Below are 26,937 nucleotides of genomic sequence, written 5' to 3'. Positions count from 1 at the left end.
GTACCTTGCACTGATTTGGAATTCAGCTGGTATGCAAAACAAATGCCGTAAACAAATGCCGAGGCAGAAGGATTTTGTGTGTAACAAGAAAAAAACTACTAAAAGAAAGGTGTAAAATAAGAGGGGGTGGCTTTATTTTACACCTTCTTATCAGATGCTTTTCCTGCTTTTGCCCCCTAGGTGTGTAAGTTACATTGGTTTTGTATACCCACTCACTGCTAAATCTGTGCAAACTGCATTACGTGGCCCTATATGTAAAATAGCATCACCCTTCAGGTCTCTGTTGAATTTGTCTCAGCGCCTCCCGTGAGAACTGCCCACATGCCAGGTTTGCTCACTGGCTTCATGCAATCTTTGCCTTGTATCTCCTTTACAGAAGCCCAACACAAGAAGTATCACCCTTCATTGCCAAGAGGTGAGTTATTGGCTCTGTGCCCCAAAAATTACAGAACTCCCCTTCTATGGTACCATCTCAGTGTAGTGGTTTCTACTAAGGGCTAGGGTTTGGCGTTTCCATCTGGTGTGAAATTGGAGGCAGGGAAAATGCCTAGATAGGCTGGACCCATCCATCTGGGCTGACTTATACTGGCACTGGAAAGCTCCTAGTGGGATGAACACGGCGACTTAGGCTATGTCTACACTGGCACATTCATCATTACAAATTTTTTTGCTCAGGGGTGTGAAAAAACACCCCCCTGAACAACAAAAGTTTTAACGACGAAAAGCACAGGAGTGGACAGGACTTCATTAGCGGAAGCTGCGCTCTCAGCCTTGAAGCTACCACCCCTCGTTGTAGGTGGCTTTATTTTGTCGCCAGGAGACAAAATGGCTATACAGTGCACCTTACAACAGCGCGGCTGCAGTGGCACAGCCGCACCGTTGTAAGCAGTGGTGAGCTGGAGCCGGTTCGCACCGGTTGTTAAATTTAGAAGCCCTTTTAGAACCGGTTGTCCCGCGTGGGACAACAGGTTCTAAAAGGGCATTTAAATTTAACAAGCGCTCCCCGCCGTGGCCCCAGCTCACCTCAGCTCTGCCTCCTCCCATGAATGCTCCGCCCTGCTTCTCCTCCCCCCTGCTTCCCGCAAATCAGCTGTTCGCGCGGGAAGCCTGGGAGGGCTGAGAAAGCAAGCAGGCTTCCCACTCAGGCCCAGGAAGACGGAGCTAAGGTAGGGGAAGGGGGGGAGCGAGGAGGGCCATGCGCCCGGGCTGGTCTCTGGCCCTGCCCAGCTCTGGCCGCGTCCCTGCCCGGCCCCGCGTCCCCGGCCGCCCGGCTCCGGCTGTGGCTGGACTGTAGTAAGGGGGCAGAGAGCAGGGAAGGGGTGTTGGAGAGAGGGCAGGGGAGTTCGGGGGGGTGATGGGGAGGTGGATAGGGGTTGGGGCGGTCAGAGGCCAGGGAACAGGGGGATTGAATGGGGGCAAGGGTCCCGGGGGGGGCAGTCAGGAAGGAGCAGGGGTTGGATGGGGCGGTGGGAGGCAGTCAGGGGCAGGGGTTCCAGGGGCAGTCAGGGGACAGAGAGAAGGGGTGGTTGGATGGGGCAGGGGTCCCGCGGGGCCATCAGGAATGAGAGGAGGGGTTGGATGGAGCGGCGGGGGGCAGTCAGGGGACAGGGAAGGGGGGTGGATGGGGCAGGGGTCCCTGGGGTGGGGGGGGCATCAAGGAACGCAGGGGGTTGGATGGGACAGGAGTCCCAGGGGGTGGGCCATGACCCCCTCGTGGGGTGAGGAGGGAACCGGTTGTTAAGATTTTGGCAGCTCATCACTGGTTGTAAGGTGCGCAGTGTAGACATAGCCCTAGATATTGAACTGGAAGATGACAGCCGTGGATTGTCAGGAATCCTGGAATTGTGATTGGGAGATCATGGGGACCCACTTCCTTTCCTCTTCCAGAAGAGATTGACCCCTGCAATCAGGGTCACCATTGGGCTTTTAACTTCCTGAGCAGTCAGTCCCACACAAAGAAAGGCTATCGAGGTGAGGGTAAGGGCTTGCTTCACTCAGCCAGTTAACAACATATTCATTGTTAAGTCCAGCTGTGGACTCCAGGGACAGAAGCAAAGTTTGACCCTAAGATGAGCAGAGAAAAATTCTACAGCATGAGGGGAGACTAAATAAAATGTTTGAACAAGTGTGTGTGCATGTGTGTGGAATGATGTGATGTTTGTGTCTTTATTTTTCATCCTGAAAGGGTTGAGATTGAGGAGGAAGGAGGACTGCGCATGCAGAGTCAGATCCTTCCGGCTTCATCAAGGTTCGGTCTTGGTGGCAAAAGGTAGTGTCCCTGACTCTGGATTACTCTGTGTGTGTTTGGGATGGGGTCCATTTTCCAGCTTGTCTTCCTGTGTGACACTGAAGGTAGTTGCTGGTGAAAGGTGACAGTCTTTCTGACCACAGTTGATGATGGAGGGTCCCCTCCCACAAGAAGCACCAAGAATGGCTATGGCTGGAGATGGTACCATAGGCAGGTTAGGCCAGAGTTCTGAGGTGGCACTGAGCATTCTCTCTCTCAGGTGGTTGGCTGGCTCATATGCTCAGGGTCTAACTGGCCACCATATGTGGAGTTGGAAAGGAATTCTCCTCTAGCTCAGATCAGCAGTGACCTTGGGTGGGTTTTGCCTTCCTCTGCACTGTGGGGGTGCAGGTCACTTGCCAGGATTATCTGGGTGTCTCTCACTTCATCATTTCCCTGCCAATGCAGGGTTTTGGGCACTGGTGCACCTCAGTCCCTTCTATTCTCTGCCTGTGGCACGTAATAGTCTAGTCTCCTGTGGTCTCCTCTACTTTGGTCTCATTTTGGGTTTGGTGTGTGGGTGCTGGGTGATGCTGGTGGCTTGTGTTCTATGGGAGGTTAGACTAGATCATCTAGTGGGCCCTTCTGGCCTTAAACTCTTTTACAACCTTGGCCACCCCTGCTGAAGAGGGGAGGGGGCCAAAAGAAACAGGTCAACTAATTCTAGGGGACAAAAGGGCAGGGGTGGGAATGGGGCCAAAGGGAGCCATTCCTTACTTTTCCTAGTGGGCTCCCAACTGCCCCCAGCAAGCTGTACACCTGCCAATCACAGTGGGAGAGATTTTTGAGTTTGAGTCACTGTGGCTCCCTCCAGTGCTGCACCAGAGCCCAGGCACAAAAGTAGCTAAAAAGCCAGACAAGGAGCTTCCCAGGTAAGGTCATGCACACACTCTAAACTCACGTAATCACTGTGAAGTGTCAAGACCACTTGCAATGAACATCAGGAATACCTGAGCTCCATTTTGATTCCTGTGGGAAGAGGGGAAGCGATCCGATCCAGAAGAACAGTTTATTCAGTATTTCAGAAGTGTTCCTTGCACTGCTGCAGGGAGCAGACCTTCACTCCATGTGCACGCATTTCTATCTGGGATGGAGTGTTCAGTGCAGCACTGGGTGTCTTGGAAAGCAGGGGGGCATTCACACTTTATCTTGTGTTTTATTAATTATTATTTATTGTGATTATCAGTGATAAAGTGGATGAGGAGAAGCCTGTTGGGACTTCTCCAGGTGAAGCAACAACATCCAAACCCGCTCTGGCTACGGGCAGAAGGTAGAGTTGCTGTGGAGTTTGTTACATGAAATGAGCCTGCATGCCAGTGGGTGCTCCCAACTCATATGTACTTTTTGTGGCCGGGGGTGCCACTTGCTATGCTATTGCCTTTACTAACTCCACTAAGGAACGGGTGGTTCCTTTCAGCATTGAGAAAGACGCTGCTCTGCCCAATGAGGAAGCAGTGAGGCACTTAGTTTGTTCTACCCAGGAGTAGATGGGAGCTGCTGGCTTCCCCATATTCAGATCTCCTCTGCCCCAATCTCAGTTATACCCGCCGGTCCAGCTGAGAAGGCTTGCTACCCATTTCTTTTATACAGACCTCCTCTGGCCTAGGTTATACCCTTTGTCTATTTCAGAGATCCTTCTGTCCTTTCCTCAGATTCAGACTTCCATGGGTGGAAGAAACTCATTTGCTTACTTTGTCCCATGTTAGTGGAGTTCTTTTCCCTCTCACGTTCACGGCGCAGAATTTGTTTGCTATGATTTGGTTGGATCAGAACAAGCTTCAGACCTATTTTTTTGGCATTTCCTTTTAAATTCTGTCTTCCTTTGCTATATGGAACTTCAATAACTGTAGAGGACTTGGATGTACCAATGAGTTTGTGGTAGCATGCCGGTTAATTGCAACTTTCTTTCTATATTTATCAGTGAAGAAAGAGTTATAAATGTCCCCAAGCCAATGCCTCAAAGTGAAATAAAGTTGAGAGTCACCTCCTCCCCAGAGAAAAGGTAAAGTTCAGACTGTGTTGATGTTCCCTTAGTTAAGGTCATGAATAGATCCCTGTGTCTCATTATTGCAGCAAATGCATGATCATAGAGCACTGGCCATGGTGGGAGTTATCTGACATGGCCACTCCTACCAGTGCAATCATTCCGTGTGTGGGATAGTCTCCCAAAAGACAAAGGGGATCGCTGTTACTTGAGCTAGGCAGGGCAAAGAGTGAAAAAAGATTACACTGTAAGGAACAATTGGCAGAGCGAGAAAATAGACACAGCAGCTGAACAGGTCCATGGTGGCTCTGATTTATATGATTAGCTTGAGCAGAGTGGACTATCCCCCAGTATATTTTTCTGTTTTTTCCTATGCACCCTGTATTATATTTCAGTAAGTTATATTAGGCTACAGTACAAGTACTACATACCGAGTCTTACTTTTGTTTTTTTGTTACTAGTGACAAACCAGTTAAAGAGGAGCCTGACCTGATCTCCTGGGATGAATCGATTCCAAAAGCCACCACCATTTCCACAGGGGAAAGGTAGAGTCCGTATGAAACACCTTCCCTCCTCCTGCAGTGAAATGAGCGTTGTGCAGAGAGTGAAATAGATGTTGTAAAACTCATATAGGCTCAACAGTAAGACTCACATACAACATAACAAGGGAAAATCCCCACTTCATCACACCAGGAAAATGGGGCAGCCTGACATGAAGGTAGCATGGCAAGTATCTAAATGCCTCTTCTACCCCTGGAGCACATTCTATTCAGAAGTAGCTGTTGTGGGTGTTCTCCCCACATCTCTAATGAAAGCTGCCCACCACTGCCCTACTTACCTTCAGCATAAGATCAGTAATGTAGCGCTCATTTATATAGCTCATTTCATCTAGCAGGATCTCAAATCAGGTTTGACTGTTGACTGATTCACGTGTGCTGGAGAAAGAGAGGAGAGGAAGATGCAAATTGAAGCCCCTGCACTAATGTTACCATGAGAATTCACCCTGAGGGCAGGTGGTGTTTAAGACATTGCATGCCCTGGAAGTTTCCCCTCTTCCTTTCCCTCTCTCTCTTCCCTCCCCTGATCCCCACTCCCACCTCAGAAGACTCTACTCATTTGTATAGTTTCCACCTTTAGGAGAAACAGCTGCCAACTCCAGCTCCCAGCAGCCTACTAGACCAGAGTAGCAACCTCCTTTCTCCAGGCCTGGCAGCTTAGAATCATAGAATATCAGGGTTGGAAGGTATCTCAGAAGGTCATCTAGTCCAACCTCAAAGCAGGACCAATCCCCAGACAGATTTTTGCCCCAGATCCCTAAATTGCCCCCTCAAGGATGCTCAAACCACTGAGCTATCCCTCCCCCAGAGCTCAGCTCTAGCAATCGTTGAGAAAGAACCAGAACTCTCAAATGAGTCTAGTTTGCTTTAAATACCAAAGGGGAAGGGACAAATGGCTTGTAAGCCCCTTCAAACAGGTCCAGACCACTAGTAGAAACACCTGTATCATCCCTTTCCCCAACACTCTTGAAGGGGTAGACACCTCCTCTCAGCACAGCAAAGGGGATTAACCCCTTTCTTGCTCAGCCAGAGATGGGGAACATATACACCATCACACTTCCCTCCTGTGCCTAGAGGTTGTGTCTCCAGCTCAGGTGGGAGGCAGGTTGGTGATGCAGTGTGTGATGGAAGCTTGCAGTGAGGCTTCCTGTGCTGTGGATAAATTGACTGCCATACAGCCTCTTTCACCAGCCGCAAAGTCATAGAATCATAAAATATTACGGTTGGAAGAGACCTTAGGAGGTCATCTAGTCCAATCCCCTGCTCAAAGCAGGACCAACACCAACTAAATCAACCCAGCCAGGGCTTTGTCAAGCCGGGCCTTAAAAACCTCTAAGGATGGAGATTCCACCACCTTCCTAGATAACCCATTCCAATGCTTCACCATCCTCCTAGTGAAATAGATTTTCCTAATATCCAACCTAGACCTCTCCCACTGCAACTTGACACCATTGCTCCTTGTTCTGTCATTTGCCACCACTGAGAACAGCCTAGCTCCATCCTCTTTGGAACCCCCCTTCAGGTAGTTGAAGGCTGCTATCAAATCCCCCCTCACTCTTCTCTTCTGCAGACTAAATAACCCCAGTTCCCTCAGCCTCCCCTCACAAGTCATGTGCCTCAGCCCCCTAATCATTTTTGTTGCTCTCCGCTGGACTCTTTCCAATTTGTCCACATCCTTTCTGTAGTGGGGGGCCCAAAACAGGATGCAGTACTCCAGATGTGGCCTCACCAGTGCCAAATAGAATAGAGAGGAATAATCACTTTCCTCAATCTGCTGGCAACGCTCCTACTAATGCAGCCTGTGACAAGGTTGGGACTCACCACCGCAGCGCCTCCTGCTGGTTACCTCTGGGAATTAGCTCAGTCCAGTGGAGCACCCTCTCTCGGTGGTGTCCCGCCCGTTGCCTCACCCTTGGTTGGCGTCTGAGCCCGCGTCACTCACCAGCTCGTGGCATCCTCTTCCAGACCACTGCCCTACGGCAGTGCCCCTTAGTCCATCCACACCCCCTTCCGCAGGGGGGGGCAGTTGATCAGCAGTCTCTCTACGCCCCAGCCACCATGTCCAACCACACACCCCCAAAGTCTATCCCTCTTGTCAGGGATCTGGTGTAGTCTATAATGGCCGCTCCCTACGGCCGATGGCTGGATGTACTGCAAGGGGGGACCCAGGCCCACCCTCTACTCTGGATCCCGGCCCAGGGACCCTCTGGCAGCAGCCTCGCTGTCCTCCTTCTCTCCCCTCCGTCTGTCCACGTCCCTGGGCTGCTTCCCCTTCGGCGCCTTGCGCTGGCTAGTCCCTTCCCCTCAGGGCCTGCAGTCTGGCAGACCCCGGGCTGGAGTTCCCTTCTGCTCCCCCAGGCCTGCCCAGCACTGCGCTCTCCCAGGTGCTAGTCTCCCCTCTGGAGACAGACCTTCTCCCATGAAGGTCTGGGACAGGCTGACTGCTCCCTTCCTGAGCAGCCTTTTTATAGGGCTGAGCCGGGCCCTGATTGGCTGTCTCCAATCTGGGCCCCGATTGGCTCCCACTAAGCCCTTCTCTGATTGGCTGCCCGTCTGCGCAGGCCCACTGGCCTGTGGCAGCCTAAATTCTCCAGGAGTGGGGCAGCCGCCCCACTACACAGCCCAATATGCCATTAGCCTTCTTGGCAACAAGGGCACACTGTTGACTTATTTCCAGCTTCTCATCCACTGTAATCCCTGGGTCCTTTTCTGCAGAACTGTCGCTTAGCCAGTCGGTCCCCAGCCTGTAACGGTGCATGAGATTCTTCCGTCCTAAGTGCAGGACTCTGCACTTGTCCTTGTTGAGCCTCATGAGATTTCTTTTGGCCCAATCCTCCAATTTGTCTAGATCACGCTGGACCCTATCCCTACCCTCCAGTGTATCTACCTCTCCCCCAGCTTAGTGTCATCTGCAAAGTTGCTGAGGGTGCAATCCATCCCATTATCCAGATCATTAATGAAGATGTTGAACAAAACCATTTGATACCAACTGCCAATTAGACATCGAGACGTTGATCACTACCCGTTGAGCCCGACGATCTAGCCAGCTTTCTATCCACCTTATAGTCCATTCATCCAATCCATACTTTTTTAACTTGCTGGCAAGAATACTGTGGGAGACCGTATCAAAAGCTTTGCTAAAGTCAAGTCCACGGCTTTCCCCATATCCACAGTGTCAATTATCTCATCATAGAAGGCAATCAGGTTGGTCAGGCATGACTTGCCCTTGGTGAATACATGTTGACTGTTCATGGTCACCTTCCTCTCCTCCAAGTGCTTCAAAACGGGGAGGGATAGCTTGGTGGTTCGAGCACTGACCTGCTAAACCCAGGGTTGTGAGTTCAATCCTTGAGGGGGCCACTTAGGGATCTGGGACAAAAATCAGTACTTGGTCCTGCTAGTGAAGGCAAGGGGCTGGATTTGATGACCTTTCAAGGTCCCTTCCAGTTCTATGAGATAGGTATATCTCCATATATTATATTAAAATGGATTCCTTGAGGTCCTGCTCAATGATTTTTCTGGGGACTGAGGTGAGGATGATCGGTCTGTAGTTCCCCGGATTCTCCTTCTTCTCTTTTCAAAGATGGGCACTATATATGCCTTTTTCCAATTGTCCTGGACCTCCCCCGATCGCCACGAGTTTTTAGAGATAATGGCCAATGGCTCTGCAATCACATCAGCCAACTCCCTCAGCACCCTCGGATGCATTGCATCCGTCCCCATGGACTTGTGCATGTCCAGCTTATCTAAATAGTCCTTCACCTGGTCTTTCACGACTGAGGGCTGCTCACCTCCTCCCCATCCTGTGCTGCCCAGTGGGAGCTGACCTTATCTGTGAAGACCGAGGCAAAAAAAGCATTGAGTACTTCAGCTTTTTCAACATCATCTGTCACTAGGTTGCCTCCCCCATTCAGTAAGGGTCCAACACTTTCCCTGACCACCTTCTTGTTGTTAATGTAACCCTTCTGCCAGGTGAAGCCAGCAGCAACAAGGGCCGGGTTCAGTATCTAGGGGTTCCTTTTCAACAATAAAATACAAAACCAGCTCGAGCCCCCACCCAGTGACCTGGGACAATTACACACCACCCCCTGGGCACCTCTAAGAGGCAATACTTCCCCTCTCACAAGCATGGAGTCTGAGTGTAGGAAAAACTGTTAATAAAAGGAGGGAATTAACTCAGCATTAATTTGGGAAAACACTGCAACTAGAGCACATAAACATAAACCATGAGCAAAAGACCCACCCCCAAGTAAGTTGGGCAGTGTCCTTTTCCCCTCAGGGTCTTAAGTCCAGCAACCCAAAAGTCCCATTAATGTGCCCATCCCTTCTCTGTACCCCACTCACAGTTCCTGCCTTTGGCCAGTGCTGCCCCAGAATTCAGAGGTTCATCTGCAGAGTTCACCTCTCAACCTGTGTGGAAGGCGCAGGGGGTGGTAAGGAGGCACCTTAAATGCTGCACTGCTCGGGCACTCGCTTGTCGCTCCAACAGCCAAATGCCACGTCTCTGGGGGTCTCTGCTTGGCAGGGCCGGTGCAAGGATATTTTGCGCCCTAGGCGAAACTTCCACCTTGTGCCCCCCTCCCCCTCCTCTCCCCCCGAGCATCGCTCATTATAAACTTTCAAAAATGAATACTGCATAATGTGGCATTGTTCATTAGAATTAATACAGAGAGGGAGGATTTGGCCCATGAAACAATAACTGTGTTAAGATGTGGCCTGTGAAAAAGTTTGAGAAACCTTGACTTAAATTTCTTTGGTGACATGATGTAATATTCAGTATTGCCAACCTCAAACATTCAGAACTCATGAGTTGGGCCCCCACAAAATCACTTGATATCTGATCTATCAGTCCTCATCCTCAAAGGAAACATGCAAAGCACTTTTCAAAAGATGAGCCTGGGAGCTTGAATTCAAAACGTTGCTAGACATTAAAAATCATGATCTTCATAAAAGATACTGGATCTATGGTTAATTACAACAACTTGCAACCCACTAATCTCCCCTTTTGTCCTGGGATTACAAGGGAGTTAATGGGCTACTTCACCTTGAATGCTCCCCTTGAATATGTGCTAACTACTTGTGCTAAACTATCTGTTAGTTCTAGTGTTTAGCTGTGACACTGTTAGTACCTTTTCAGACCTGACAAACTCTGTGTAGCTCGAAAACTTGTCCCTCTCACTAACAGAAGTTGGTCCAATAAAAGATATCACCTCATCCACTTTGTCTCTTTTAAATAATGTGACAGCACAAGGGATTGTATAAAAATTATGTGTCCCTGTAGCTAAACCCCATCACCCTGGTCCTTTTCAAGTGTTCATAGTAATAAGTTCAATAACAGATTTGCAGACCTTTGATATCTCTACTTAAAAATGACCTGACAACTTTCCAACAACTGATGAAAAGTGCTTTTTTGAAATGTTCTTTATAAAATAGGCCCCTCCCATATGATCTCATATTGTAAAGTTTGTCGTTAAGTTTAAACTAATATTTACGGAAACTTCTGTTTCTATTTGACATTGACTCCGCTTATGCATAATATGTGTTTCTTACTTTACTGATCACTTCCTTATCTGGGAAGTGTGAAACCAACTGTCTTGGCATGATTTTCCTAGTTTTGTGGCTGTGTTTTATAATCAGTTGAATTACTTTTTAAAATGTTAGCTACATTAATTCCTTTGTATGCTGTGGCTTTCTGAACAGTTTAAAGAGCAGGATACATCATTGCAATTGGAATTGTTTTCTTGATTTAAACACTACAAATAAAAAAAGTTGGGGCATATTTTTGAAAGTTAGGTTAATGCAAATATCAAGTATTTAATCATGTAACTTTTTAAATAGGTTGTTTCCCCATAGAAATCCCAGATTAATCCATACAGGGAAATACAACTAGAAAGTCCAGGGGTTTTTTTGAGCTGTGGAGGCTTGGCCCATGCAACATGTGGGGAAGGGAACCCCGAGGGGCTGCAACTTACAACTCCCAGGTTCAGGTCGGCGCCGCGAAGGTTTCATAGATTCATAGATTCATAAATTCTAGGACTGGAAGGGACCTCGAGAGGTCATCGAGTCCAGTCCCCTGCCCGCATGGCAGGACCAAATACTGTCTAGACCATCCCTGATAGACATTTATCTAACCTACTCTTAAATATCTCCAGAGATGGAGATTCCACAACCTCCCTAGGCAATTTATTCCAGTGTTTAACCACCCTGACAGTTAGGAACTTTTTCCTAATGTCCAACCTAGACCTCCCTTGCTGCAGTTTAAGCCCATTGCTTCTTGTTCTATCCTCAGAGGCTAAGGTGAACAAGTTTTCTCCCTCCTCCTTATGACACCCTTTTAGATACCTGAAAACTGCTATCATGTCCCCTGTGTAAATTTCTAACATGTATCCATTAATCTTCACCCTGTAGCAGGCTGCAAATATAGTGATGTTATTAACCTGAGAAGGTTTCCTGCCAAGCCAGCCAGACGGTGATGGTCAGGAACATTTCCTGGGAACCCCACGCTGCCTGGTGGCCACAGTCCACAGCAGCATCCCTCCTAGTCCTGCGCCGCCTCCCGCTGCCGCTCCCAGGGCAGGAGCCAATGCCGGGCTCCGGTGATCTGTGGGGGACAGAGGTGGCGGGCAGCATCCGAGCGCGCAGCCGCCTCCTCCCCAGGCTCCAACTTTCCCGGCTCCCTGAACTAGGGTGACCAGATCAGCAGTATAAAATATCGGGACGGGGGGGGGGAAGCAAAAAAAAAAAAAAAAAGGGAGTTTAAAAGGGGCCGGGGGCATTAGCAGGCCCCGGCCACGCGCGCTGCCCTCCCCGCGGAGCCTCCCGCCCCCCGGCCCGCCAGGGGCATATGTGGTGCGCGGTGGGTCCGGGTGGGGGCAGCGCGGAGCGGGCAGGGGCCGGGTGGGCGGCAGGGGCCGAATCCCCGCTTCTGCCGGGGAGCCCCGCGCCTCTCCCTCCCGCTCGCGGCTGTGGCTCCTTCCCGGCGGGACACGCCTCCCGCCGCCCCGGCCACATGCGGCGCGCGTCCCCCGCGCCTAGTCTCCCTCCCGCCGGGAAGGAGCCGCTGAACACGCGCCAGATGTGCCCGGGGCAGGCCGGGGGGCGCGTCCCGCCGGGAAGGAGCCGCAGCTGCGAGCGGGAGGGAGAGGCGCGGGGCTCCCCGGCAGCAGCGGGGATTCGGCCCATGCCCCCGTGCCGCCCACCCGGCTCCTGCCCGCTCCGCGCTGCCCCCGCCCGGACCCACCGCGCTGCCCCGCAGGCTGCAGGGCTGGAGCAGTCTCCAGGCTGCGCTTCCGGCCCCGGCCCCCATGTGCAGCGGCCCGGGGCCCGGGCAGGAGCCCTCTGGCGCGGCGGGGGGCTCAGAGCTGAGCCCCCCATCTCCCTCCCTTGCCAGCTCCCCTTTGCCCGCCCAGTGCCCGGGTGCCGGAGCTGACTCACCAGCTCCAGGATCCAGGCACCGCCGCCACCCCCTCCCTCCAGGCTTGCGCCGCCATGCTGCAAGCCTGGGAGGGAGGAGGAATGCTGCTGGTTGGGGAAGAGGCGTGGCCGGGGCGGGGATTTGGGGAGGGAGCCAATGGGGGAAGAAGGGGGCGGAGCCGGGGCAGAGGGGGCAAGAGTCCCTCTGGGAGGGCAAAATTTCTTTTTTGTCCAGTGTCCCGACCAAACATTGGTCAGGACTAGGGTGACCAGACAGCAAATGTGAAAAATCAGGACGGGGGTGAGGGGTTATAGGAGCCTATATAAGAAAAAGATCCAAAAATCGGGACAGTCCCGATAAAATCGGGACATCTGGTCACCCTACCCTGAACCATGGGGCCTGAAGCAACTCTCCCCCCCCCCAGCTCCGGCTGCTTCTGCACAGGGGAACCGCCCGGTCGGGGGTGCACAGGCTGGAGAGCAGCAGGAGCCAGGAAAGTTGGAGCCCATGGAGGAGGCGGCTGCGCGCTCGGATGCCGCCCGCCGCCACTGCCCCTCTCAGAGGGCTCCAGCGATCTGCGGGGGACAGAGGCAATGAGAGGCATCCGAGCACGCAGCCGCCTCCTCCCCGAGCTCCAACTTTACCGGCTTCCTGAACCGCGGGGCCCGAAGCAACTTCCCACCCCCCCCCAGCTCCGGCTGCTGCTGCACTGGGGAAGCGCCTGGCCTGGGGCGCACGGGCTGGAGAGCGGCGGGAGTCGGGAAAGTTGGAGCCTGGGGAGGAGGTGGTTGCACACTCGGATGCTGCCTACCGCCTATGTCCCCCACCGATCGCCGGAGCCCTCCAGCAGGGGCAGTGGCGGTGGCGGCAGCTCACACGCCGGGGAGCCACAGAACCCGAGCACGGTGAGGGGGGAACAAGGCGACCACCTAGTTTGCCTAGTGGTTGCACCTGCCCTGCTGCTTGGGCCCTCTCCACCAGCCATGCCTCTCCACCAGCCACCCTGCTGATCACAGCTCTCCACCAGCTGCCCACTCACCAAGATGTCTTCACCCCCCCCCCCATACACTTAACACAGCTCTCAATGAGTTCAGCTGTTAGTGGGGGAACTTTACTGCTGGTGCACACTGGGCAGTCTCTTGCACACTGTGCCAAAGTAGATCTAATATTTAGACCTAGGTATCAGTGATTTTAGCTTTGCAGCATGTAACAAGCCTCTCAATTGAGTCTAAATTAGCTAACTAGCCGATTGCCCTACATTCTTAGTATGAATCAAGCTTCCCCTGTTGCACCCTCAGGTACACAAAGCAGGAAGTGGGGAAGTTTGCATTTATTTTCCCAAAACAAAGGAGCGTTTCCCAGTAAGAAATATGCTGAGGCTCATCCCCAGAGGATGATGCCTTTTCACTGTTGCCCAAAACTGTTGGATGCTGAGGCTTCCCAAGAAGCCCAGTCTCCCTGTTGTACATTGGGAAGATATAGGAGAGCCCTTTTGGTTTTTATAAATGCCAGATACAAATATTCAGGAAATGGGTAATGCAAATTATCATGCTCTGCACAGTGGATATGCTTTCTAAGGGTGATCTCTTTCCTTTCTTCTAGCTATCCTGATTCCCTAGAGGCTGACAATGAATTTGACCCAATAAAGTAAGAGCAGAGTCTGTTAACAGCATCACATGCTGCTGTTTTTGTCTTGCCGTTGGGATAGAGGGTTCTTTTTCTTTCTCCAAAGCATCCTAACAAAGGGCATATCAAGGGGACTGCACTCCTGCAGAATTATGAGGGAGGTGATGCATGTATTGTCCCTGGGGAAGAGAAACAACCCATCATTTAAAAGTGCATTGAGGTCCTTCAGCTTCTTTCCCATGTTGGCATGTGTCTCCCAGATTCCAGTCTGCACACTTTGACCAGCAGGCTGTCATGCTGTATAGTATGCTGGTGCATGGTAACTGATGGGAAGTTACATCTCACTGTCTGAAGTGAGCAGCAGGTAGGTCAGTAAGTTCTTTTCCAAAAGGAAAGTTTCACATCATATGATTTTGTTACTTCAGACATTAACTCCATTCATCAAACTGCTCTTACAAGGTGTCATGAGTCTCTCTCCCTTGCAGGTCCAACTCATATTATATGGACAATACAGCTGACCCCCCATCTGAGACACGCCACTGGTACAGGGTTCCTGAATACCTGGATGACACAAATTCTGACCTCACAAGGTAAGAGCCTAGAGATGGTGTTCACAGTGGTGTAAGTAGAGATCTGATGATATTGGGATAAACTAGCATCAGCTTTCCAAAGGGGGCAGGGTGACCTACAGGGCTGTGGGGCAAAGGAGAATGAGAATGGGATATCTTGTACATAGAAGACCAGGAAACACAATCCACATCCTGAGCCAAAGGTATAGAACATGAAGTGGGCACAGCTTCACTGCAGTGACCAGTCACATGGTTATTAGTCTTGTTGATTCATCGCTCATCAAGCTTTCTGTTGCAGAATCAACCAAGCTAGTAGCGGTAACTACAGTTGTGCTGTGTCCACTTCACCTTTATGATTTCCCTGGGTATCTAGAGTCTTCATTCTACACAAGTGTTGGAGTTTGTTCACTTTCAAACTTGACATCAGGCATGTGAAATCAGGAAAGTGATAGTGGAGTCGCAGCTATGGATGCTGAAGACACTCAGCATCTCTTTTTCTTGGGTGCCTAGTTTTGGATCTTGGTCTCACACTTTATCCCACCAAAGGGACTGGGGAGTTGAGAGGTATGATCTTGTGACACCATTCTATCCTTTTTGTGAGTTGCATGGTGAACCCAATGTGGGGGCTGGCAAAAACCCAACCCCAGGCAGTCAGAAGCTGTGGAGTTGCTGATAGCAATCCTGGGTTTAGCTAACATTCCTGCAAGAAACTTCTGCTATGCTTTATCGGGGATTGCAGCACTAGCTGAGACAGAGTAACTGCATTTGTTCTCTAGAAGTCTGTATTTCTTGGTTAGAGGTAGTGAGAATGTTTTTCTGAAAGGAACACAGCTTTCCACACCACTTACTTGCTAGTTTCATAGAATCATAGGACTGGAAGGGACCTTGAGAGGTCATCTAGTCCAGTCCCCTCCACTCATGGCAGGACTAAGTATTATCTCGACCATCCCTGACAGGTGTTTGTCTAACCTGCTCTTAAAAATCTCCAATGATGGAGATTCCACAACCTTCCTAGGCAATTTATTCCAGTGCTTAACCACCCTGACAGTTAGGAACTTTTTCCTAATGTCCAACCTAAACCTCCTTTGCTGCAATTTAAGCCCATTGCTTCTTGTCCTATCCTCAGAGGTTAAGAAGAACAATTTTTCTTCTTCCTCCTTGTAACAACCTTTTATATACTTGAAAACACTTATCATGTCCCCTCTCAGTCTTCTCTTTTCCAGACTAAACAAACCCAATTTTTTCAATTTTCTCTCATAGGTCATTTTTTCTAGACCTTTAATCATTTTTGTTGCTCTTCTCTGGACTTTCTCCAATTTGTCCACATCTTTCCTGAAATGTGGCGCCTAATCAACGTGGAGTAGAGTGGAAGAATTACTTCTCATGTCTTGTTTACAACACTCCTGCTAATACATCCCAGAATGATGTTCGGTTTTTTTGCAGCAGCATTACACTGTTGACTCATATTTAGCTTGTGGTCCACTATGACCCCCAGATCCTTTTCTTCAGTACTCCTTCCTAGGCAGTCATTTCCCATTTTGTATGTGTGCAATTGATTGTTCCTTCCTAAATGGAGTACTTTGCATTTGTACTTATTGAATTTCATCCTATTTTCTTCAGACCATTTCTAGTGTCTCACACAGTGCAACCTTGTTAGTCTAGACCAGTGGTTCTTAATCTTTACTGCAGCCTGCACCCCTTTGGTTTTCAAAATATGTTCTTGCACCCCTTATCAAAAATCAAAATTTGTTCTCGCACCCCTTAAATCTAATAAATATGTTCTGACACCCCTTAAACCTAGATATATTTTTGTTTGTATATTACAGTATGTAATTGTTAAAAATATATAATGTTAATAAATACATAGGTTTGATAAAACAAAGTAGTTGTACTTACGTGCCTGTGCTTAATTTGTGTTTTCGATGATTTACCTTCTAAAAAAAATCTGGCATGTCTCGAACCCCCAGAAAGGGTATCTCGCACCCCCACGGGTGTATGCACCCCAGGTTAACAACCACTGGTCTAAACAGTAATTTCACTGAATGCCCTTTCTGAAGCACTTTAACAACACATATGAGCGAGTGAAGCAGTTTAATGACTCTCCTCCTCTGGCAGGTCCAGCCCTCACTCTAGAGACATCCCCGCACATCACACTGATGCCAGATTCACAGTCCCTGGATACCTGGGTGATACAGAATGTGACCCTAAAAGGTACGTGGGTGTTGCATTTAGTGGGGTTATCCAGGAAATCTGAGGACAAAGGAAAATCTAAAGTCCACTGCTCTTGGAAGGCACTCTTATTATAGCCATCAGCCCTGGAGTGTGAAATGATGAAAGGGACTGTGCAGAAGAGTGTAGATACCCCAGCTTGCAGGACGTAAGGTGAGCTTGAGGTGTATTTCACCTCAGCTTTTCCTGACAAGATTCGAACACTTGAGCTCTATTCTCTTGTCAATGCCATGTGCTTGGAGGGATTAGAACCCTTAGTTTTCAGCCAATGTTAATGTGAATAGGCTCTGCTCCCATCCTAGTGACCGTAAGATGCTGCAGAGGCAACAGAGGTGTTGAAGGGCAACTGAAATATATAGAAAGTCAGTGTCAGTAGGTTGGCACATTGAAATGCAATTGGGGACCATGAAACAATCCCCACAGAAAGAGCCTTTGAACAGTTGGACAGAGTCTTTCCTTTTTCTTAGCACATAGAACAGGTTTACATGATGATTCAGGTGCCAGTGATGGGCTTTTCCTTCTTTACCAGATCTGTCCCATGCTATGAGGAGAGACGTCCCACAAGAGAGATCAGATACGAGAGTACCAGAGCCACAGAACACAAAGAGCCTGAACTGAATGTGGCAAAGTAAGGAGTTAGGGGGAACAACCATCATATTGCTCTGATGATGAATTCTTGAGTTATGTTCCGTTCCCCTTTTGTCTAAGGCTTTGGAAGTGCCTGTTGCTCCCTAACCTCTTAACATCAAGCAGGTGCAGAACATCACAATTTGAAATTCCCATGCCAGGTGCCAATTCCATCTATTCCCTGTAGGGACCTTTGGCACTGCTGCACCTTGGTCCCTCCTGTTCTCTGCCTGTAGCACACAGTAGTTTGCTCTAATTCTGGATGTGCAGGTGCTGTGTGGTGCTGGTGGCTTGTGACATACATGAGGTCAGACCAGATGATCTGCTGGTCCCTTCTGGCCTTAAACTTTATTACTCTACAATGTTCAGGGCAATTAGGCCAAGCAATTCCAAACTCACTGCCAAGGGGCTTAATTTGAGTAATTAATATTCAGCTGATATCCATTGAAAAATCAAATCTCAGTGAACTGATCTAATATAGCCCAAGCTTCTTCCAATGTTCCCAAGATCTGTCCATTGCATGTATGTCTTCATGGGTACAATCCAGCCCTCAGAAATGCATGCAGGACTCTCACTGACTTCTGTAGACCTTGCACTTGTGTATAGTTGGGTGGAATACAGCCCATGCTAAGGGTCTCCTAACTCCAGCGTAAGAGAGCCCAAGTAACAAAATAGTCTTTTCTATAGCAGCTCACACCCTAACACCTTAATTATACATGAGTGAACTTAGCCTTGCAACCCCCTCTCTGAGATAAGTAAATATGATTATCCCATGTTACAGATGAAGAAACAGAGGCACAGCAACTAAAAGATTCTTGCGAAAGGACAGACAGTGAATCAGTGGCAGAGCTATTAGAGGTGCATGTCTTCTCAGTCCCAGCATTGTGCCTTAATCATAAGACCTCCTCCTTCCTTCCCAGTCTGACCCTGGGTGTTGGTTTGATGTGCAGGTGCTGACCCTGGGTCAGACTCCGTTGGCTATTGCGCTTTGCTTACAGCTGTCAAGCTACTATTGCTGGGAGGAAAGCTCATAGAATGCTGTACATCCCCAGATTAATGGGTAGTGCTAAGAGGAGTTTAGCAAAAGGAGTTCTGTAGTCCACGCTTATTTTGCATTGCCTATACTTCCCCCACATTGCCATGTTCTGGAGCAGATATTTCACAAAGGATCCAGCCATTTCAGAATCTAATTCCATGAGCCAATCTCCAAGGCCCTTTGCATACTGGAATGACCCTCCTTCTTTCGTAGGTCCAGCCCTTCTTCTGGAGACAGCAGCGCTGTTACCCAAGAGGTCCGATACAAAGTCCCCATGCACCTGGATGATGAAGAATTTGATTTCAACAGGTGAGGGGGAGATGTGTGTTTTGTTGAGTGATATTAGACAAGGACTCTAAGGAAAATCTTGAGGATATTGCACTGGTAAGTCTTGGAAGTAGAATCGGGACTTTGATTTAGATTGTCAGGTACCCGGTCTTCATTTATGATTGTACGGCACTGAGCACACTGCCAATGCTCAATATATAATCAAACATCATATAGTTTTCTGCAGACAATAATAGCGCTTTTTCTAGACAGTCCATATTAATGTTCAGTACTAAGAGGCCTTGACCAAATGGGATTCCACATTTCATTCCTACTGCTTACACTTTTCCCACAGTACACTTTTCCTTGTAGAAAGGGATCACTTAAGAATGTGATGTTTCAGGTCGTGATGCCATTAGCCGATCTCTGGGGCTCTTCATGGCCTGCAATGACTTTCTTTCTTCAGCAGGTCCAGCTCTCATTCTACAGAAAGCAATGTTACTATCAATGACCCAAGACACAGAATCCCTGGGTGTATGGAGGTTGGGGAATTGGATCCTGAAAGGTATGGGAAGTCTTGCATTTAGTGTTGTCACGCAAGAAAGCTGAGGACAATGGGGAAAAATTGGCATTCAGTGTCACAGGTTCCCAAGAGTGCAACCTGGAACTGGGATACTGCTGAGGCCTCTCTCTTAACAACCTGGGCTCCCTCTCACACTGTGATGCTGTGACAAGCTGCAAACCTCTCCAGGTCCTGCACTTAAACAGATATCCACAGGCAGGGACACACCCAGCTGAGTTACATGAATGCTTCTCCTAGCCACTCATGAACAATAGAGCGGCTCCAGCCAATTCCCCCAGCTCCACAGCTTCGGACCCCAGAACTGTACCGTCTTGCCCTGGTCAGAAGCCTGACCAGTGTAAGTTTATTACCCTGTCTGCCACTTCTACAAAGGAAAGTGCACATGCACCAGCTTTTGTACACTGAGCAGATTCCCCAAACACTTCAAGCAAAACACACTATTTTAGGTAAAATATAAAACAGATTGATTAACTACAGAAAGATAGATTTTAAATTATGATAAGTAGTAAGCATACAGATCAAAGTTGGTTACCTAAGAAATAAAAAGTAAAATCGCAATCTGAATTCTATAAACTAGACAGGATTTGAATCAAGCAGTGTCTCACCATGATAGATAATACAAGTAGGTCACAGATCTTCCATACACAGGTTGGAAATCCCCTTCAGCCTGGGACTACCTCCCCAGTTCAGTCTTTGTTCTCCAGATGTGTTTCCAGGTGTTGAGTTGTGGGGGGAGTGAGGCTAAATGATGATGTCACTTCCCCTCCTTTATAGGTTCTTCCAGCTTGCTGGAAAGTTCTTTTGCTATGATGTGAGTCAAACAGTGTCCATTGTTTACATGCTTCCTCTGAGAAATCTTTATTGTACACAGATCCTGTGATAGTCCTTGGTAGTGTGGATTCTGCTTAATGGGTCATCAACACTATCAACAACTTCATTGTTGTACCTGAAAGGCTGGTTGTGGGTGTTTCCAACTTCACAACATATTTTGATAGCAAAACTTTGTAACTCCACATGTAATGAGAGCACATACAATTTAACAGGATATTAATGTTCAACAGATTAAGACTTTTAAAATGATACCTTACAAGACATACTTTGTACAAAGCATTTCATAATTATATCACCAGGGTACATATGGGGTTGCCAGGGTGTTGCTTTGGGGTACAGAGTGCCACAGTCAGCTGTTCTGAGGAGGCATGGAAGCAAAGCTGGAACTCCTAGTTCAGTGTGTAGGACAGTGGTTCTCAACCTGTGGTCTAAACTATATCTAAGGGGTCCGCAAAAGACAGACTGAAAACTGACTGAACAGAATTCAACTTTATATACAGATAATAGATTTCCAAAGGGGTTCACAAATTAAAAAAGATTGAAAACCACTGGTGTAGGGTATACCAAAGGTTGTGATAGCAAGGGTTGTTGATATCACATAGGTGACTATGTTAGCTGTCAGCAGTATTGTCATAGCAAGGGACCACCAGAGGTATCACAATGCATGTATCAGTCCCCAAAATTAATTGATTGTCATATGTCTAACACAGGGGTTCTCAGCCTTTTTCTTTCTGAGGCCCCCCACAACATGCTATAAAAACTCCAGGGCCCAGGGGGAAAGGGGGGACTCGGGGCTCTGGGACAGTGGGGGGGAAGGCCCTCAGATGTAGGTGTAGTTTCACTTCTATGTTGGGTGGGCAGGGGCCAGTAGGGCTCGAGCCAGCTCCTCACAGTGGGGTCTGTGGGGGGAGCATCACCTCCACCCCCTGATTCACCTCAACAGGCCACCCAGCCTGACTAAGTTGTTTGTGTGTGAGGGGGTGCAACCAAAAATTATAACTCAGCTCAAAAAGTTTGAAAACAGCTCAGGGTGCAGGGAGAGGGATATATAAGGGCTGTGTGCGGGCAGAGGATAGCTCAGGGTGCAAGGAGGGAGTAGCTAGGGGCTGTGTGCGGGCAGTGTGTGGGGGGGTAGATAGGGGCTTGTGTGTGGGCACGGGGCTAGCTCAGGGTGAAGAGGGATGGGGTAGCTTGGTGCAGGGAGGGGGTAGCTAGGGGCTATGTGCAGGCAGGGAGGTAGCTAGGGATTGTGTTCCAGGAGAGCTCCCCTTCAGTCCCTTTTCCCTGAGGGCTCTGCCAGCCACGGAGCCAGGTCCCCCAACCCGGGCAGCTCTTTCCAGCTGTGTGAGCAAAGGGGGCTGGGAGCTGAGACACAGCTTCAACCCCCTGCAGCAACACGAGACAAGGGAAAGCTGCAGCTACCTGCTCCATGGCACTAGCCAGAGCAGCCTCCGACCTGGCCAGAGGGCGGGGAGAGAAGGAGGTGTGTGCGGGGGGTGGAGCTGCCCTGGGATTGCCCTGCTCTTGCAGTGTAGTTTAAGGGGGGGGGGCAACACTCCCTGGCCTCCCAACTCTGTCCATGGGCACCGGGGATCGGGGCTTCAACCCCACAGGTCCTGGCTTCAGCCCCAAGGGAGGTGCTGGGGCTCAGGCTCTGGGTTTTAGCTGTGGAGCCTCACAGCCCCCCTGAAAGGGTTTGGACACCCCCAGGGGGCCGCAACCCCCCGTTGAGAACCACTTGTCTAACAAACAGATGTGTCCATGTTTTCTTTTAACATATGGAAGGGAGGGGGAAAAGGGAAGAGGTGTTGCCTTATATATTAAAAATGTATGCACTTGGACTGCGATTGAGATGGAAATAGGAGACAGACTTGTAGCAAAAAAAAATTTAAGTACTTTAGAAGCAGGAAGCCTGCCAAACAACCAGTGGGGCCACTGGACGATTGAGATGCTAAAGGAGCACTCAAGGACGATAAGGCCCCATTGCGGAAAAACTAAATGAATTCTTTGCATCAGTCATCATGACTGAGGATGTGAGGGAGATTCCCAAACCTGAGCCATTCTTTTTAGGTAACCTATCATTTAAATCAACTTCTGATGCTAGTGTGACACCAATTTTTTAAAAAGGCTCCAAAGGTGATCCCGGCAATTATAGGCTGGTAAGCCTAACTTCAGTAGCAGGCAAACTGGTTGAAACTATACTAAGGAACAGAATTATCAGACACATAGATGAACACTGGGAAACATTGGGAAAGAGCCAACATGATTTTTGTAAAGGGAAATCATGCATTGCCAATCTACGAGAATTATTTGAGGGGGTCAACAAGCATGTGGACAAGGGTGATCCAGTGGATATAGTGTACTTAGATTTTCAGATAGCCTTTGACAAGGTCCCTCACCAAAGGCCCTTAAGCAAAGTAAGCTGTCATGGAATAAGAGGGAAGGTTTTCTCATGGATCAGTAACTGGTTAAAAGATAGGAAACAAAGGGTAGGAATAAATAGTCAGTTTTTAGAATGGAGAGAGGTAAATAGTGGTATCCCCCAGGGGTCAGTACTGGGATCAATCCTATTCAACATATTCATGAATGATCTGAAAAAAAGGGGTAAACAGTGAGGTGGCAAAATTGGCAGATGATACAAAACTACTCAAGGTAGTTAAGTCCAAAGCAGACTGCGATGAGTTACAAAGGGATCTCACAAAACTGGGTGACTGGGCAACAAAATGGCAGATGAAATTCAATGTTGATAAATGCAAAGTAATGTACATTGGAAAACATAATGCCAACTATACATATAAAATGATGGGGTCTAAATTAGCTGTTACCACTCAAGGAAAAAATCTGAGTCATTGTGGATAGTTCTCTAAAACATCCACTCAATGTGCAGCGGCAGCCAAAAAATCTAACAGACTGTCGGGAATCATCAAGAAAGGGATAGATAATAAAACAGAGAATATCCTATTGCCTCTCTATAAATCCATGGTACGCCCACATCTTGAATACTGCATGCAGATGTGGTCGACCCAGCTCAAAAAAGATATATTGGAATTTGAAAAGGTTCAGAAACAGGCAATAAATATGATTAGAGGTATGGAACAGCTTCCATATGAGGAGAGATGAAAAAGACTGGGACTTTTCAGCTCGGAGAATAGATGACTAAGAGGGGATATGATAGAGGTTTATAAAATCATGACTGGTGTGGAGAAAGTAAATAAGGAAGTGTTATTTACTCCTTCACATAACACAAGAACTCAGGGTCACCAAATTAAATTAATAGGCAGCAGGTTTAAAACAAACAAAAGGAAGTATTTCTTCACACAACACACAGTCAACCTGTGGAGCTCCTTGCCAGAGGATGTTGTGAAGGCCAAGACTATAACAGGGTTAAAAAAAGAACTAGATAAATTCATGGAGAATAGGTCCATCAATGGCTATTAGACAGGATGGGCAGGGATGGTGTCCCTAGCCTCTGTTTGCCAGAAGCTGGGAATGGGCGACAGGGGATGGATCACTTGATGATTACCTGTTCTGTTCATTCCCTCTAGGCTAGGGCACTTGGCATTGGCTACTGTCAGAAGACAGGATACTGGGCTAGATGGACCTTTGGTCTGACCCAGTATGGCTGTTCTTATGTACATAAGTATCATCATTCTGCAAAATTCACAATAAATACCATAAGTGGACACTAGCCTAGAGATTCTGTGGACCATATTTGTAGCCCTTGTGTCCTGTGAGTTGGGGCTGGACATGATGCAGAAGCATAAGTGTTAATTTCCAGGAAACCTAGAGAAATCCAAGTAGAATCTTTGTAAAGTTCAGCCTTAATCAGAGGTCACAGACTTCGAGCGCTATGTATCTAGATGTTTGTCTAAAATTGGATTAGAGCCATGTGCCTACAAGCTGCTGATCCCATCTTGTGAAATAGTCACTACTCTGCACTTCCACTGAACTGCATGGGAACTGAAGATACATGCCCCTTTTGGGAGGTGTTCTGCACTTTGCAGGATCAGTTCCCATGTCAGTTCATTGGCATCCTGAAGCACAATTTTGAAATTGGTCTCCATTGACACAAGACATTGACTGTCTTCTCTTTCTTTGTGCATTAAGCTTAGCCCTCAGGTGGTTCAGATATTGACAGTAATTGTCTTAATGGGTTTTCTCCTTCTTTGTCAGCTCTGCCACAGGGTGTGGAGAGAGAAGCACCACCAGAGAGATAAGACATGAGAGTAATAGAGCCACAAACTACTACAAACTGGAATGGCATGTGGGAGAGTTTGTTCGGGTTCCCAGGGGGGCCACGCCAAGATTGCTCAGTTAGAGCAAACTATAAAGAAAGGGACAGATAATCCCCAAAACCGGTGGTTATTCTAATACTTAGATGCACCAAGCTAGCAACAAAACAGCTTCTATAATACCTTATTGGTTACCCAGAAGCCAAAAACACAGTTCCCTTGAAGCAACCCAGGCTTTGGGCTCCCACCCAGACAACCAAGTCAAATATGATGAGGATTATTGAAAATCTTGTTCATCATATACAAGTTCTACCAATCCCAAAGGATGGCCACATTATCTCCCCAGGTCAATGAATATTTTAGATCTTACCCAAAAACATGCTTATAGCCAAATTTTATTAACTAAACTAAAATTTATTACAAAAAGAAAAGAGAGAGTATTGGTTAAAAGATTATTCATGTCTGTATGTATAATGGAGTTCTAAGGTCAGTTTCATAGTAGAGATGGTGAGCTTTAGAGCTGCAAAGAGTTCTTTCAGAATTAGTCCATAGGTTCAGTCCAGTGTTCAATATCAGGGTGACCCAGAACGGAAGTGGAGATCTCAATCTTGTGGCTCAAATTTCCCCTGATGAAGCATAAGCAGATTTGAGATGAAAGGATCAGAGCCCAAAAGCCCTTTATACATTTTCTCGGCAGCCTTTTGACTGCATGCAGTCCTTGGGTGAACAGTAGTGTTTTTGAAGTAACCTCCTATTTCTTAAACATCACCAGTAATTAGCTACATGGATTAACATAAGGCAATTGCCTGTCTCCCACCTTTTGCAGGTGATTTGCTATATACTTAAAAGAGAAATCAAGACAGTGATATCACTACATTCACAGTTCATTTAAATGTTAATATCTCCTTTTGATCTCTGAATTAACAGAATACAGCAATAGACAGGAACAGTTTGGTTACATTGTTAACCTCTAACAATATGTATATAAACACACAAAACCACAAACATTATCTACTAATATGTCTCTAAAGGTTGAATCTGGGTCAATTAGCCAGCTAGTTGTGTAACCCTTTCTGGCTCTGTGTCACAGAGGGTAATCAATCAGTGGGACTAACACAAAGTTAGCTAGACAAGATGGGTGAGGTAATATCTTTTATTACCTCACCCACCTTGTCTCTCTATATCCTGGGACCAACCTGGCTACAACAACACTGCATACACCAAAGTTAGCTACTCAGTGGAAGAATTCCTCCATCTTATTTTATTCCTATCCCACTCAAAAGCACAGAAATGCATTTATCTCTAACCCCTTTGCTTCATACTAAACCATGAGCCATAACACCAGGCAATCCCAACTCTGACGTCACAGGAGAGCAATTTGGATTATGAAAGTTCAGACACTGTCCAATGAAAAGTCAAAAGGCAAGTTTCTTCCCTGAGTAACAAACCACACCACTCCATCAACAGAGCTGGGTAAATAAAGGATTTGTCCATTTGCTGGCAATTTAGAAAAGTTGGGGTGGGGGGTGTGATGTTTCCCTCTGGTATTACCCGGACCCGTGGTCTGCTAGGTCACTCCAATCCTTGACTCTGGGAGCCAGGCTTACCCCGCACTGCTGTGAGAACCCCCACTCCTGGGCTGTTCATGCACAGCCTCTGGCATGTAAGCTGCTCCCAGCTATGTGCAACCGAATGACACTAGCCAATATCTCTGGTCCTAGAAACAACCCTAGGAACCTCCGTCTTGCAGTGTCCAGTTATACCTGCTGGACGCTGCAAGCTTATATAAGTTCATCAATTTAACAAAGAAATTGATATTTACTAGGCTTGTTATCCCCAGGGGAGTCTCTGACACACATCAAACCAAACGCACTGCTTCAGGTAGAATAAACAAACAGATTTATTAACTATAAAGGTAGATTTTAAGTGATTATAAGCCAAAGCATAACAAGTCAGTGTGGTTACCAAAATAAAATAAAATATAAGCATGCAGTCTGAACTCTTAACCCTATTAGACTGGGCAGCAACTAGATTAAGCAGTTTTTCTCACACCACTGGATACTGTAGTCCTTAATATACAGGTTTGTTCCTTAAACCTGGGCCAATCTCCTGTGTTGCAGTCTTGTCTTCTTCTCAGTGTCTTGGTTGCTTGCAGCATAGGTGGGGCAGGAGAAGGGCCCAGTATGTGTCCACTCTGCCTGTTTTATACTCTCAGTCCATGTGCTTGTAGAACACAAATCCAGGCACGTCTGTGTGGCATTGCTGAGTCTCTCCAAGCAAGGACTTTGTCAAGCCGGGCCTTAACAACCTCTAAGGATGGAGATTCCACCACCTACCTAGGTAACCCATTCCAGTGCTTCACCACCCTCCTAGTGAAATAGTGTTTCCTAATATCCAACCTAGACCTCCCCCACTGCAACCTGAGACCATTGCTTCTTGTTCTGTCATCTGCCACCACTGAGAACAGCCGAGCTCCATCCTCTTTGGAACCCCCCTTCAGGTAGTTGAAGGCTGCTATCAAATCCCCCCTCACTCTTCTCTTCTGCAGACTAAATAAGCCCAGTTCCCTCAGCCTCTCCTCATAAGTCATGTGCCTCAGCCCCCTAATCATTTTTGTTGCCCTCTGCTGGACTCTCTCCAATTTGTCCACATCCCTTCTGTAGTGGAGGAACCAAAACTGTAGTGGGCCTCACCA

General features: G+C 48.0%; 1 protein-coding gene across 1 annotated transcript in view; it reads left to right on the top strand.

The window, feature by feature from the left end:
• Nucleotides 1–26,937, top strand: part of ZNF185 (zinc finger protein 185 with LIM domain) — a 78,393-nt gene that overhangs the window by 15,453 nt on the left and 36,003 nt on the right. The window contains exons 9-19 of the mRNA XM_065411332.1: nucleotides 377–415; nucleotides 2,186–2,269; nucleotides 3,474–3,557; nucleotides 4,209–4,289; nucleotides 4,733–4,816; nucleotides 13,845–13,889; nucleotides 14,354–14,458; nucleotides 16,553–16,648; nucleotides 17,196–17,294; nucleotides 18,543–18,638; nucleotides 19,066–19,161. Of these exons, the coding sequence (XP_065267404.1) occupies nucleotides 377–415; nucleotides 2,186–2,269; nucleotides 3,474–3,557; nucleotides 4,209–4,289; nucleotides 4,733–4,816; nucleotides 13,845–13,889; nucleotides 14,354–14,458; nucleotides 16,553–16,648; nucleotides 17,196–17,294; nucleotides 18,543–18,638; nucleotides 19,066–19,161 (909 nt within the window). The remainder of the gene's footprint in view (nucleotides 1–376; nucleotides 416–2,185; nucleotides 2,270–3,473; nucleotides 3,558–4,208; nucleotides 4,290–4,732; nucleotides 4,817–13,844; nucleotides 13,890–14,353; nucleotides 14,459–16,552; nucleotides 16,649–17,195; nucleotides 17,295–18,542; nucleotides 18,639–19,065; nucleotides 19,162–26,937) is intronic.

This window comes from Emys orbicularis, chromosome 9, assembly GCF_028017835.1.
Source record: "Emys orbicularis isolate rEmyOrb1 chromosome 9, rEmyOrb1.hap1, whole genome shotgun sequence".
Lineage (NCBI taxonomy): Eukaryota > Metazoa > Chordata > Testudines > Emydidae > Emys > Emys orbicularis.
This window is presented reverse-complemented; position numbering and strand designations above follow the sequence as displayed.